At 33.7% G+C, this 15,471-nt stretch overlaps 2 protein-coding genes across 2 annotated transcripts; both read left to right on the top strand.

Moving 5' to 3' along the window:
- The first annotated feature begins 5,831 nt into the window (after nt 1-5,831).
- LOC146943828 (uncharacterized) lies at nt 5,832-8,940 on the top strand. Its single transcript, XM_085742097.1, has 6 exons — nt 5,832-6,138; nt 6,666-6,845; nt 7,046-7,127; nt 7,263-7,370; nt 7,510-7,668; nt 8,604-8,940. The coding sequence occupies exons 1-6, from the start codon at nt 5,887-5,889 to the stop codon at nt 8,801-8,803; spliced, it is 981 nt and encodes a 326-aa protein (XP_085598223.1). The 5' UTR covers nt 5,832-5,886; the 3' UTR covers nt 8,804-8,940.
- Nucleotides 8,941-11,706: 2,766 nt separating this feature from the next.
- Nucleotides 11,707-12,317, top strand: LOC146943827 (pathogenesis-related protein 1C-like). Its single transcript, XM_085742099.1, has one exon. It carries the CDS (start codon nt 11,813-11,815, stop codon nt 12,230-12,232), a length of 420 nt encoding a protein of 139 aa, XP_085598225.1. The 5' UTR covers nt 11,707-11,812; the 3' UTR covers nt 12,233-12,317.
- Nucleotides 12,318-15,471: the final 3,154 nt, after the last annotated feature.

Below are 15,471 nucleotides of genomic sequence, written 5' to 3'. Positions count from 1 at the left end.
TCCGGGAGCTACAAAGATGTATCATGACTTGAAGAAACTGTTTTGGTGGTCTGGATTGAAGCGTGATGTCGCACAATTTGTTTATGCATGTTTGACTTGTCAGAAATCGAAAGTTGAACATCAGAAGCCTGCTGGTTTGTTGACACCATTAGATGTGCCGGAATGGAAATGGGATAGCATCTCCATGGACTTTGTGACGAGTTTACCAAACACGCAAAGAGGGCATGATGCCATTTGGGTTATTGTCGATAGATTGACGAAGTCGGCACACTTCATTCCGATTAATATCACCTATTCAGTAGCTCAGTTGGCGGAGATCTATATTCATAATATTGTGAAGTTGCATGGTGTTCCATCGAGTATTGTGTCGGATAGGGATCCGAGGTTCACTTCGAGATTTTGGAAGAGCTTGCAAGAAGCTTTGGGCTCTCAGTTGAAGTTGAGTTCAGCGTATCATCCGCAAACAGATGGTCAGTCAGAAAGAACGATTCAATCATTAGAAGACTTGTTGAGGGTGTGTGTACTTGAGCAAGGTGGAGCTTGGGACAGTCACCTACCATTGATAGAGTTCACGTACAACAATAGTTACCACTCGAGTATTAGTATGGCACCTTTCGAAGCTTTATATGGTCGAAGGTGTAGGACTCCTTTATGTTGGTTTGAGTCGGGTGAAAGTATTGTGTTGGGGCCTGAAATAGTTCAGCAGACTACGGAAAAGGTCAAGATGATAAGAGAGCATATGAAAGCGTCGCAGAGTCGACAGAAGAGCTATCATGACAAGCGTAGGAAGGACCTTGAGTTTCAAGAGGGTGACCATGTGTTCTTGAGAGTCACTCCTATGACCGGTGTGGGTCGTGCATTGAAGTCCAAGAAGTTGACTCCGAAGTTTATTGGTCCTTATCAAATATCTGAGAGAATTGGCACAGTGGCTTATAGAGTTGGTTTGCCACCACATCTTTCGAACTTGCATGATGTGTTTCATGTGTCGCAACTTCGGAAGTATGTAGCGGATCCTTCACATGTCATTCCTAGAGATGATGTGCAAGTTAGAGACAACCTTACGGTAGAAACTTTACCTTTGAGGATTGATGATCGCAAGGTGAAGACGTTGAGAGGCAAGGAGATACCTCTAGTGAGAGTTGTTTGGGGGGGGAGCAGCTGGTGAAAGTCTTACTTGGGAGTTGGAGAGTAAGATGCAGGAGTCTTATCCTGAGTTGTTTACTTGAGGTAATATTTCGAGGACGAAATTCTATAAGTTGGGGAGAGTTGTAACGCCCCATTTTTATTCTAATATTTTAGTAGATGTGTGAATATTTTATATATGACTTTAATTGCTATATAAATGATTTTATTTGAAATATATGTTTTATATGATTTTTATATGAAATATGTTATGATGCAATTTTATTATATGAATACTGGGGTTGTGTATTATTTAAATGAATGTTGTTATTATTTGATAGAAATAATATGAGAAATAGAAATATTATAGAAATAGTATTTATTTTTGGTTAATGGGAATTAAGTGGAAATTAATAGAAATTAAGGGAGTTGGGTGAGAAAAGAAAAGAGAGATATTTTTGAAGTAAAAAGAAAGAAAAAGGGAGAGAAACATTTTCACGTGAAAACATTAGAAGAAAACCTGCTTTTGGAGAGAAAACCTAGAAGAGGCAAAGAGAGAGCTAGGAAGGAATCGATTGCGGTAGCTTGTCGTTTGGTGTTGCTGAATTAAGGTAAGGGTGGGATTCCTTTCAATAATCTTGATATATAATTTGAAAATTGATGAAATTGTTGTTCTTGAGTTTAGGGTTTGAGAGGTTATGTTAGATGATAATTTATGATAAAACATGTTGTTTAATTGTATGAATATAGGTTGTTTTACCCCTATGATGTATACTAAACCTGTAAACATTGTTCTAATTCATTTTGGGTGATTGGGGGATCAAAAATTGGGTTTTTGGAGTGAAAACTGGTCTTTCCCGTAAGCTGTGAATGTCCAAAATCGGGCCCCGAACTGCCAAAATCGGGCCCCGAATTCTGAGCTGATTTTTCAGCTTTGGTTCGACAAAAATCGGGCCCCGAACTGCCGAAATCGGGCCCCAATTTCCTGTCAGTCAAAACTGGAAAACACTCACTTTTTCGCCCGTTTCTGTTTTGAATTAGCTTTCGGTGTAAACATAAAAGTTGTAGATAATTGAGTTAGCTTTCTAATGGCCTTGGTTTGGAGTGGAAAAGATTTGTAGATTTTGAGTTATGATAAAAATAGTCCAAGTGGGTCTTTAGCAAAATTTAAGAAAACTTAGCATAACTAATCCCAAGTTAGTCCAAAAACTTATGGTTGGTTTCCCAACTTCAAACTTAAGTGTTAGGGCTTTAGTTGAGATGTTTTATGAGTATTTGGATTATGTGATATTGATCAAAACTTAATTGCTTTTGAAGGATGTTTTGAACCTTGAGATGAATGTAATTGATTTTATATATATGTTATGTTGTTGTCCTCCGTTGTTGACGTTGTTGTATCATCTAATGTCTAAGTTGGGGAGTGTGTCATAATTGTTGTAGGCACATATGTTGTTGTTGTAGTCGTTGTTGGAGTTGTATGTTGATATACACAAGTTGAGTCCATTTGCATACTCACATCTGTTGGGGGCTCATGCCCTGGAATGTTTATCATTCACCCGTTGGGGGCTTATGCCCTGGAATGTTTATCATTCACCTGTTGGGGGCTTATGCCCTGGGATGCTTTAACCATCCAATTTGTTGGGGGCTTATGCCCTGGAATGCTTAGCATTCAACGCGCGTAGATTAGTACCACCTGCATGATGCATTTGTTGTTGTTGTCGTAGCATTGTCGAGTTGTTGTTGTCGTTGTAGCATTGTCGAGTTGTTGTCGTTGTCGCATTGTCGAGTTGTCGGTGTCGTTGTGATAACGTTGTTGTTGTTGTTGTTGTTGTTGTACCTTGTTGCTGAAAATAATTATGTCGTTGCTTATGTGTTTATTTATATACATTATTAATGATGTCTATTGTGATATGCTTGTTGTTTTCATTAATTTGATGAATTATATATTATTATTATTGGATAAGTTTCTCACCCCTTCTGCGTATATGTTGCCTCGACCGTGGGTAATGTGCAGGTACTGATGACTTGTAGGTTTGGTCGGCTCAGTGTTTAGGGCTCTGATACATACTAGGATGGGGAAATCGTTGCGAATGTCTTCTCATTTCTTTTATGTATCACATATTTTGGGAAAAGACTTGCTATTAGAGTTTATCGTTGTTGAAAATAAAGTTGAATTATGTTGGGGCCTTTGTGCCAAGGTTTTCATTGATGTTGAATTTTGGTTGAAATTATATTTTTTTTAAAGAATTATTCCGCTGCAGTTTATTAAGATATTCTAAATGTTGAATTTAAATAAATAGATATTTCTATTTATGAAATTTTGATTAGCAGTGTGACACTCCGTTGTATAGTTTACTCTGATTATAATAATTAATATTACGTTGTTGGGAGAACGGGGTGTTACAGATGCTGTCCTTGAACAAATCAAGAAGAAAGCAGAACCTGAATTTTTTGTAGGCTATAGCTCATCTTCAAAAGTCTATAGAATCTATCTTCCACAAAGCAACAAAGTAATTGTTAGCAGAGATGTCAAATTTCTTGAGTCAAATAGTTGGAATTGGGAAGATTGTGAGAAGTTTGAATTTCAGGAGGAGAATGAAGATGTTGATGATGAAACTGTTAGAGGAACTAGATCACTTTCAGACATCTACCAAAGGTGCAACGTTGCTGTCATGGAACCAGAAGGATATGACAAAGTTAGATATGAATTCTTAACACAAATGCTTGGTGTATGCAGTTTCAGAGTCAAGGAGGAGTGTTGACTGGATGACTATGAAACTACTGTTTTAAGATCCTAATTTTTAGGATCCATTATCTTTTTATGTTATTGTTAGGAACTCTCTGATATGCTCTATTTGTTACCAGTTTTTAGGCATTTAGTTTTCAAATAGTAGTTTCTTTATGCATTATTTTAGGCTTTTCTTTATGTATAAATATGATGGTTATCATTCAATAAAAATATCTCTTTCATGCTGTTCACATAACATATTCTTTTCCACGTTAAACCTTTCTATATCCAACAGCTACAAATCATAAATGTTAGGAGGCAACAGTGAACCTGCATCAAGATTCAAGGGCGCCATGGTCAGTACTACATCATGACCAGGAGATAGTAGTAGTAGTAGTACAAGTTTGAATTTTTAAACTGGAAGATAGCAGTTGTCCATTATGCATACTGGACTAACAACAAACAAAGCAAGAGACTGTGGCCATGTTTGAATGATTTTCTAGCTTATAAGAACTTTCCAACTTAGAGTATACATATTTTTGCTTTTATATACTGTACCTGCCAAAGAGTAGACACATCCTTTCTTAATTATTAGTAATTAGTTGTTACTTGTTAGTATTGTCAATAGGTAACTCGAGCCCACATCGCTTTGTCTCTCCAACTATATGTTCATCAGCAAATCACCAAATCACCTTATCGTCATTTTTAGGCATTTACTTTTGAGTTTCATAAAAATAAGTTTTGTATGAGGATACATTATAGAACCAGATTTTCAATTTCACTATTGAAATGAGAAGTTTATTTTAAGTGGTTTTATGGTATATAACTATCATTCTTTAATATTTTATGGTGGATTATGTGTAGTAGAAGTCCTGAATGTGTGTTGGGTCAAAAGTCAAAACTAAAACCAAAACCTAGTGACTGATAAAGCTAAGAAGGAAGTTAATTACGAGACTTTCTTATCGTCCATTTTTCGTGTGCTTTACGATTTTACAATTTTACCTTGTTAGTTTACAATATGTATACCCTCCGAATTAAAAGATATTTTAAACTTAAATTAGCTTTAGAAAGAAAAAGAAGTTAAAGTTGTTTAGTTAAAATTATGTTTTATCTTCTAAAAAAAGTTTTTTTTTTTTTAACAAAATTTGTTTGATGGTAAATTCTAATAAAATTCTTTTTTATTATAATTTTTATTTTTTTTGCACAATGATTTTTTTGAATAAATTTATTATAAATTCTAATGACTACATTATTTTCAAAATGAAACAATTCTTACAAAAAAATAATATTTAAAGACATAGCTTTTTTACATGTATAATCAAGTCAAATAGCCTTTGTAATTTGAACCAAACCAGAAAATAGTCCTGTCAAAAATCTAAACTCAGATTTCACCCTTTGTTTTCAGACTTCCCTTAAATAGTAATTATTTTTTACATGATGAAGGTAAAATAGAAGTCCTGCCTTACAAACCCAATTGCATGATCTTTCAAAAAAAAAAAAAAAAAAAAAAAAAAACCCAATTGCATGATATTGTTTATGCTTTTTGTGGCCCCTTTTACTTGTTTATTTCTTTTATTTAGTTTATGCTATTGATTATTCATTATTGAATACTCCTATATTATGTTTATATTATATATATGGTTGAAAGTGATGAGTTGGGTGACGTCACAACCGACAATTGTGTTTATGCTCAATACTCTTTATCATCTAGAGATTCTCTCATGCTGAAAATGATGATGATATAAGTGATGGAAGAATGTTCTGTTCACTTTATAGACATTCTTAATAGTTTTTTCATGATAGTTTGATATCTATCTAAATTGAAGTTTAGGGATCACTAACGGAGTAATAATTAACTTAAAAACTAAATAGTTGGGTGAGAGTAATAATAGTTTAGAGGCTAAATTGAGTGTTATTTGTTTCAGTTATCAACTTTTCCGAACCGGGACAATAAATAAGTTGACTTGTGAAACAAACAAACATCTTTGTTGTTTTATACAGAGAAGAGAAGTGAAGGAAAGTAAAATCAAAAGAAAATGAAGGCAGTTGTAATTACAACACCAGGTGGACCTGAAGTTCTACAACTTCAAGAGGTTGATGACCCTCAACCTAAAGACAATGAAGTACTCATCAGAGCCCATGCCACTGCCCTTAACAGTGCCGATACCGTTCAAAGGAAAGGCTTTTACCCTATCCCTCAAGGTGCAAGCCCCTATCCAGGTCTTGAATGTTCTGGAACTATTGAATCCGTTGGTATAAACGTTTCCAACTGGAAAATCGGTGATCAGGTAGACATATAGCTTTTTCATTCATTTTTTCCAATTGGGTTTTTCTTTATATTCAATAATTGAATTGTGGGTCACTAAAAAGTTTTAAGCTTTTCCAGTTCTATAATAACCAGAACATCATATATATAGTATATACCTTTGATTTGAATTACCTACTCAGCTTGATTATTAAACATTAGAATAATTACAATCTCTAAAGTTTCAGTCTTTATTACTAAAACTAGAACTAGAATAAGGTTCTGTTTGGATAAACAACTTGATTAAGTGATGATAAGTGTTTTGGTATAAGCTATTTTTATATTAATAGATAAAATATATTAAACTGTTTTCATAAGCTATCTTAGAGAGCTTATGAAAATAAGCTAAAAACAGCTTATATACATATCATAAGCTCTGCCGAACGGTCTCAGAAGTGCTTATGTCAGTAGATAAACTTAAAAATCCAATCCAAAGTCCAAACAGCTTTATGAGTGTGTTATCTTGTGATTATGAATGGATATTATGATACGAGGTGTGTGGCTTCACAGGTATGTGCTCTTCTAGCTGGAGGTGGTTATGCTGAAAAAGTAGCAGTTCCTGAGGGACAAGTTCTTCCGGTTCCACCCGGGATTTCTCTGAAGGATGCAGCTAGTTTTACTGAGGTTGCATGTACTGTGTGGTCGACGATTTTTATGACAAGCCGGCTATCTAAGGGGGAAACCTTATTGGTAAGTTGTATGATTGTAATCAACCGACAACTTTTCTGTAAAATACATAGCATACTCTTTGCAAGCATGGTTATTGGGTATTTTGTCGTTTTTTGTTGACATGCTTTTGATCTCACTGTATAACTATCTTCCTGGTCTATTTTATTATTTCGTAGTAAGTGTAGCCTAATAGTTGATGTATTAACTTCATCAATTCTCAGGTTCATGGAGGTTCAAGTGGAATCGGAACATTTGCAATTCAGATAGCTAAGTACCGAGGATCAAGAGTATTTGTTACTGCAGGTTCAGTACCGCTTTTCATGTTGTTGAAGTCAGTTTCCGTATGTTTAATGTGAAACTGACGCTATTTCTTGTTTCTCACATCTTGAAATTCCAAGCGATGTTGGCAGATATTTTATTCCAGATATTTCTTAGCAGGTAGTGAAGAGAAGCTAGCTTTTTGCAAGAGTATTGGAGCTGATGTTGGTATCAATTACAAAACAGAGGACTTTGTGGCAAGGGTAAAGGAAGAAACTGGCGGACAAGGTATTACCTATATGAATCATGATGTGAATTCCAAGCATTCCTCAACATTATATGATCTATATTGTACCAATTCATATCTTGTTTTTTAATTGGTTGCTTAGAGTTGTGTTAGGTAATATTATCATTGATGTGGTGGCAGGTGTTGATGTTATTCTTGATTGTATGGGAGCATCCTACTATCAAAGAAATCTTGATAGCTTAAATTTTGATGGAAGGCTTTTTATTATCGGCTTTCAAGGGGGTGTTTCTACAGTGGTAGATCTACGTGCTTTATTTGGCAAGCGTCTCACTGTACAAGGTAATGCAGATTCGGATTATACCCTTTTGTATATTAGATACTCACTCAGTCGCTCCTCTTCAAGTTTAGTTTTCTGCATGTAAGTATTTGCTTGTACAAGTAAAAACACGGCTCGACATTCTATATATTAGAAGATGAAGAAATAAAAGTAAATAGCCAGTCACTTACATTAGCAATTTAAACAATACAACATACTTTATGAAATTTCACCTAAGGTTGGGCGCGGAGAGGAATGAAACTGCTTAAAATAGTCGACTGACTTGTTACAAATTTTGTTTTGTATACTTGTGATATATCTTTTTCCATTTTGCATTGAAGCGTCTTCTGGTTTTTTGTGCACATTTTAATATCACTTATAGCTCCATGAAAAAAAAGCCTACAATAATGAATCTCACAATGTATTGATGATGACTATATAAGGCAGCTTGAGTAACCATTTTTGTCCGCCTTAGTAGATATTTTGCAACATTGGCTGCTACGCATAAATAAAATTCTTGTAGTAAGCCTTGTTCCTGTAGTGTGCTGTCAAATGAAAACAATACATTAACTACCGATTAAAGTTGGTCATATTAGAATATAGCGTATAAGCTCACTACAGTCCACAATAGCTTACTGTGTGGCACCTATAGAATGACAACTTTCACGAACTGTTATACTCGGTGTAACTAACTAGAGATCTATAACTAATTGAGTCAAATCAGTTACAGGGATCAAGAGTTCTTTGACCTTTATAAATACCAATCACCTTTGTGGCACCTTCTGTAGACACATCATTTTTAGGCATCTGCTTTTGAATTTCATCTTTATAACAAGTTTTGTATGAGGATAGATTAGAGAACCAGCTTTTCCACAATTGAAATGGGAAGTTCTTTTTATTAGTGTGGTTATGGTATGTACCTATCATTTTTTAATATTTGATTGTGGGTTATGTTCAGCGGCTGGCTTGCGAAGTAGAAGTCCTGAAAATAAAGCTGTGATCGTTGCTGAAGTAGAGAAGAATGTTTGGCCTGCAATTGCAGAAGGAAAGGTTAAGCCTGTGGTTTACAAATCATTCCCTCTTTCTGAAGCTGCGGAGGCTCACCGGCTTATGGAAAGCAGTCAGCATATTGGAAAGATATTGCTTGTTGTGGCATGAAAACCGTGGTAAATACTTGATCAATGCATGCGACACAACGTACTTTTGAATAATTTGAGTTTGGACTTGTGTGTGTTCTAACCTTAAATAATTTGTGGTTTACAATTACATCTAAATGTGTTATTAATTCTGTACTAGGGATCATATTTTAACTTCTTTCTTCTGTTCAAACTCTCACTACCTACTTGAAACTTGAATGTTTTGGTAGCAAATTGAGTGAGAGGAAATGAAAGAATGAAAATGGGAAGTAGAATTTCACATATTGTTTAGATATATCATATATGTTTAAACTGGGAAGAATAAAAAAGTCATTTTCTTAGTTGTTTGAGAAAAAAGCTAGGATCATAAATAAACAAAAGTGCTTCTACGTGAACTAAATTGCAACAAAATTTAGGCTTCAATGTGTAGCATGTTTGGAACAAAAGGAAAACCAAAACATGCCCGAATCATTCAAAATTCAAATCATCTGAAAATTTTAACACACTCAGTTTTTTTTCTTTCAGTTCAAGTCTAAGAGGGGGTTATTATGCAATGAAAGGAGTGGACATATAATTCTAATTTGAGTAGTGATATTTTAACAACCATTTTGGTACAACCTTTGAGACAACTTTGTTGTTCTCTCTTCTCATTAGTCAAAAGAGAAATGATATTTTGACAACCACTTTTTGACAACTTTTGGACAACTTTCTCTATCATACTCACATGATGTTGTTATTCTCTCTCTTCATTTTTCTCTCTCCATTGTTTTTGACCTATAAGAAGTAAGAAAAACAAGGTTGTCAACAAAGTTGTCATCAAATGGATGTCAAAATATCATTACTCTAGTCAAAAACAATAGAGAGAGAAAAATGAAGAGAGAGAATGAAAACATAATGTGAGTATGAAAGAGAAAGTTGTAGAAAAGTTGTGCCAAAATGGTTGTACAAATATCATTTCTCTTCTAATTTATTACAAAATCAAATATGATCATACTTGATATGGAAACACCTAATAGTGTTTGATTTTTAAAGGGGGAAAAAATCGTTCAGTATTTTAAAATTAAGGGAGATGTATTGGATTAGGATTCTATGAGATTTTAAAAGACTTTTTAATTATGAAAAAGTCTTGTGGTATTCAATCAAGACTTTTTGCAACTTAAAAAAAGTTTTGTGGTATTCAATCAAGACTCTGTCATTTTAAAAAAGTCTTGAGGTATTCAATCAAGACTTTTCATCACTTAAAAAAAGTCTCATGGTATTCAAAATCATTCAAATTTCGAAGGATTGTTTAATAAATTGGATTTTGATGGATTTTGTGGGATTTTGTAGTGTAATTTTAACAAGAAAAAGTCTTTCATGAAAAGATGAGATTTCTTGGGATTGTTTTTCATTTAAAAGTTACTATCTCTTTCTTCTCCTTTCTCTCTCCCATCCCCCCTCTCTCCTTTCTCTCTTCATATCTCTATCTCTCCATTTTCTCTCTCTCTCTCTCTCTCTCTCTCTCTCTCTCTCTCTCTCTCTCTCCCTCTCCCTCCTCTCTTCTCTCTCTCTCTCTCTCTCTCTCTCTCTCTCTCTCTCACCTCTCTTAGAAAAACTCAAACGACTTCTCTAATTTCAAACGCAAAATGAGGGCTGACACAATATTTTTTTTTGAAAAATTTGTAAGGGCTGTCATAATTTTAAATATGTACAATTGAATTTTGTGGGAATAACATTTTTAACAAATAAAAAATGTGTATGGAGAATAATGTGTTAAGAGTGTTTTTTAGTCCCTTAAAATCTTATAAAATCCATAAAATCCTTAAAATTTTAAAATCAATAGTAAAAGAATTTTTTATTGGTTTTATTTTTCTTTATTCAAACGCTAGAATTTATTTGTTCATTATTGTTATCATTCACGCTTGTAAGTTTGTTCTTTTTTCCCCTAAAATTCATTGAATCCTTTAAAATTTTAAAATCCCATAAAATCCTTTGAAATCCTTAAAAGTCAGTGTGATAAATTCATTAAAATCTTGAGTGTATAAAGTCTTTTACATAAAAAGTCTTTTAAAATCTCACAGAATCAATACAATCTCACACAGTCTTTTAAAATCTTAAAGACTTTTTTTTTATTAAAATAGTCTTTTAAAATCTTAATCCAATACACCCCCTAAGATTTCATTTGGAATATCGTATGTTTGGGCTATAGGTATAGTGAGTGGCGGTATAAAGTAAATAAAATTCCTCTAAAACAAATATGGCTTCTAAAAGAGATAAACTCAAGCACAACAACTTTGGGGTGGCCGAAAAATGTTAGATAAGATTTTCTCTTATTACAATTTTTAGTGTTTTTGGTTACATGATAAGCTTATTAATGTAAGTAAAGGGATAGGCAAAAATAAGAGATTAAATTAGCTAATAAATATGAAATGATGTAAAAAGAATATTTTATTTAGTTATAAAGTTTTTTTTATGAAGATAATATGGAAAAAATTGAGAAGAAGAAAAAAATGATAATCCTAAGCTCAAGCAGCCTATCAAAAAATGTTATAAACTCCCGAGAAATTTTTTAACAAACAACTCTATGTTGATTATAAGATCATACCATATAAACTTTCCACTGTAAATTCAATTCAAATACATAGTAACAAATCAAGACACCTTTTTTTTTGTTTCTTTAGGAGACATTTCCTTTTTGTTGAATAGTCCATAACAAATTTTTTTTTTTTACTCAATAGTCCATATCAATGAACAATTAAAAAACAGCAATTTCTTAATCAACCAACACTAAAAGTCAAAGTCAATGTCAATGTGCCTTGTAATCTAATCCACCCGTGAGGATTACCTTACAAGTGAGTGGAGAGCGAGGAGCCAAATTTCATTTTGGAAAATTTCATTACCCTTCTTGGCATTTTTCTTTCTTACATAATAACCTGCTCATATGGAAGTTTTTATGTAATAAAATCCCTATAAAAATAAAAATACACTACAAGAGCCCTGACATTTTTCATCACACACCTACTATATATATACCATTTATATAGTAACAAAAATGAGTTCATTTTCTCTATTGGCCTTATTACTCATTATTGGTCATGTAGCACATGCCCAAAACTCACCAGCAGACTATGTGAACGCCCACAACGCAGCAAGATCCGAGGTTGGTGTTCCAAATATTGTTTGGAACAAAACTGTTGCTACTTTTGCCCAAAACTATGCTAATCAACGCAAGGGTGATTGTAAACTGATCCACTCCGGTGGCCGTTACGGGGAGAATATAGCGTGGAGCTCCGGCGACATGAGTGGCACAGATGCAGTGGGTTTGTGGGTGAATGAGAAAGCCAACTATGATTCTAATAGTAACTCATGTGCTGCTGGTAACGTGTGGGGCCATTATACCCAGGTGGTTTGGGAAAAATCACTACGTAGGGGTAACACACGGATTATACTATCACTCACAAGAGAGGATTAGAGAATCAAATTGTTTTAGGACTTAGAAAAGTGGTCTATCATATTTTATTGAATGAAAGTATATTGAAATCACACTTTGAACAACACATTAGAGTCTTATTTATATGCACATAACAGTTGCAACTAACTAAAAATAGGAAACTTAGTCTTAGATTGTTCTGTTGCAAGGATCTGAAGAAATCCTTTAGCAAAGTCCCAAGGTAAGAGGATGCGATATTGTTTTCTTCTCTTAAACATTATTTCTTCTCCAAACTGATTCATCTTTGATATTATTTTTTTACCTTCTTATTTTGTTGTTTCATGACCTAGTCAATGATTCTTTTTCTTCTTCTAAGTTTTACGTTATCATCTATTTTTTTAATTATTTTTTGGGATTTACTTACCCTTCCTTTTCTTTATTTTTTAGGGTTTGTGGTTTGTGAAAATCTTTGATATTTACTTGCTTCTATTTTGAGTGAGAGGGATGCTAAGATCAAATCAATCTCAGTATCTCTCTGCTAAACGGTTAACAACAAAAAATTTGATTAAATGTGGTTTTGGTTTTGAATCGTAAGTCGAACTCGACTTCTCTCGAACAATTTATTCTATAAAGAGATCATTAACCACTTGAGCACAATCACTTGGTTATATTTCTTTAAGTTGTTTTGACACTTATTAGTGTAATCCTATGAAGTCTAAATACCACAAAATAGAAAATATCCGTATAAAAAAATAGAGGTTATCCATATCATATCATATCATATATTAATAGTCCACATATACTCTCATATTAAAAAAAAAAATTATCACAATTTTTTTTTAATTCTAATGATATTTTATCTAATATTTATAAGAAGTTAAGAACTTCACATGCACATATCCAAAAAAAATTAAGGGTATAAAAATCGTGAGACAAGATTCTGAGAGGGCTTCAAAAAGAAATCCTAAAGAACCCAGACGCTCTTTAACAACCTTAAAGAACCCAACCGTCACCTTCTTCCACCCCAATCCAAGCCAATCCGTCATTTTTCAAGATGTAGCCGGTCAGATGTGGTGGTGCGACGAGTGACTCCTGTCCTCCGCACCACCTCTTTTCGTCAGATCTGTCGGCGCCGGTGTTTAGGTTGCTGGTTTCTGATGGTCTTGTGTGTTTTGCTGGTGGTTTTTCTTGTCTTCGCAATGACGGCGGCATTTTTGTGTTCAGCCATTGTATTTTTTGTTCCTTTTTGTTCATGTTTTGTTGTTGTTTCGTTTTAGGTTTTCTGTGGTCCTACTCAATCCGGATCTGGTAGTTTCCTGTTGATGTGTTGTGGTAGTGTAAGTCACGGTTTTGACGGTGAAAGGAGGTGGATGTGGCAATGTTGTGGTGGTTTGCTTTGGTGGTGGAGGTGTTGTTCAAGAATTTCGTGGTGATGTGGTGGTGGTTCGGGTGGAGGTCTTTGTGTGGTGGTGGTGATGCAGTAGTGGTTTGCAGGTGATGATAGAGTGTCGTCAGCGGTGACAGCGGTAATGGTGGTGCACAAGGTTGTTGGTGCAGTGATTTGTTGTGGATTGGTGGTGAAAGGTGGTTGTTGGAGGTTTGCCGTTTTCTCTGACTGTTTTCGTGGTTGTCACGTTAGCTTTTCGTGGTGGTTGTGTGGTGGCTAGGTGGACGTGATTACGGCTCACAGGATGGTCACAAATAGTGTTGGTTTTACTTGGTTGTTGTTGTGGTGGTGGTAGCTGTGCTGCGAGAAGGTTGGTGGAGGTAGTGGTGGTGTAAGTTATAGTGTGGTGGTTGGTGGTAGTTATAGTGGTGTGGTTTTGATCACAAGTATTATTATTATTTTTTAAAATTGTGAACATTAAAATTATATATAAATGAAAAATGATCAATACATATTTTACACGAATATAATTAAGTTTTATTTATAAAAAGATTGTTAACATATTTTAACTGTATGCTAAAATATGGTATTGATCCCTGCAAAATAGGTCAGTTTTGGTTTTAGTCCCTGCAAATTTTTTTTTTATAGTTTTTGGTACCTGCAAAAATAGGCCAGTTTTGGTTTTAGTCCCTGCAAAATTTTTTTTATAGTTTTTGGTCCCTGCAAAATTTTTTGTTTTTGGTAATAGTCCATGACCCCAATTATGTGATGATTTGTCACTTTTGTGCATATGTGGCATATGTGCTTACTTAATAAAAAGAATATTATTTTTTATAATTTATATAACAATAATTATTTTTTAATTAAAAAATAATAATAAAACAGATACAATAATTATTTTTTAATTTATAAAAGTGACAAATCATCACATAACTGGGGTCAGAGACTATTTCCAAAAACAAAAATTTTTGCAGGGACCAAAAACTATAAAAAAAATTGCAGAGACTAAAACCAAAACTGACCTATTTTTGCAGGGACCAAAAACTATAAAAAAAATTTACAGGAACTAAAACCAAAACTGGCCTATTTTGCAGGGACCAATACCATATTTTAGCCTTTAACTGTATTATGTCGTAAATTTTAAAAGCAATATTCATATATTGCATCCAACTCAAACTGATAATGTGTTGGCACAATAAATTTTGGCCTGACATTATTCAACAAAGACATGCTTTTTATTTTATTTTATTTTGAAGAAAAAGACATGCTTTCTATTATTGAGCTATGTTTGATAGCAAAATCATTTATGATATACAATGCAACAGTTAACACCCAAACCCCAAACGCACACCTACGCTTTGGTATGAATTTTTGTTAGATGAACTTAGAATTTTATTTTGAAAGTTAGTTTAAAGATTCCTTGTCCAAACAGATATATACATCTAATAATTCGTGAACTTAAGTAATGTTATACTTCAAATAAACAATCAACTTTAATATTCACCCTCGCATTTAATGTGTGCTGGATTCCAATTTACATATTATAATTTTAATCCGGCTCTCATACTATGATAAAAGAGTTTAGACATTTGCTAAAAAAAAAAATATGAGTTGACACCCTCACTTTTTAAGCTACAAGTCCGTCCATGTCGTTTCTCACCATGCTAGCTATAAATCAACTTCTTCTATGTTTGTTCAAGAATTAAATTCAAGTTGGTGAACTTATTGATAAAAAGATCATTGAAATGAGAGAGAGGGGTTCTGGAGAGGGTCAATTCAGAGATGATTGGCTGAAATTTTTCTAGTTGGAAGGAACTTATTTTAAGCAACTATAAATAATTCAATATATTTTTATTAGATTGCTATACACTTTCAAAATAAGTTTGTTTAAGAT

This window comes from Medicago sativa, chromosome 2, assembly GCF_051527215.1.
Source record: "Medicago sativa cultivar Bolivia chromosome 2, Bolivia_mono, whole genome shotgun sequence".
NCBI lineage: Eukaryota > Viridiplantae > Streptophyta > Magnoliopsida > Fabales > Fabaceae > Medicago > Medicago sativa.
Note: the sequence above shows the minus strand (reverse complement) of the source record. Positions and strands in the feature narration are given on the sequence as shown.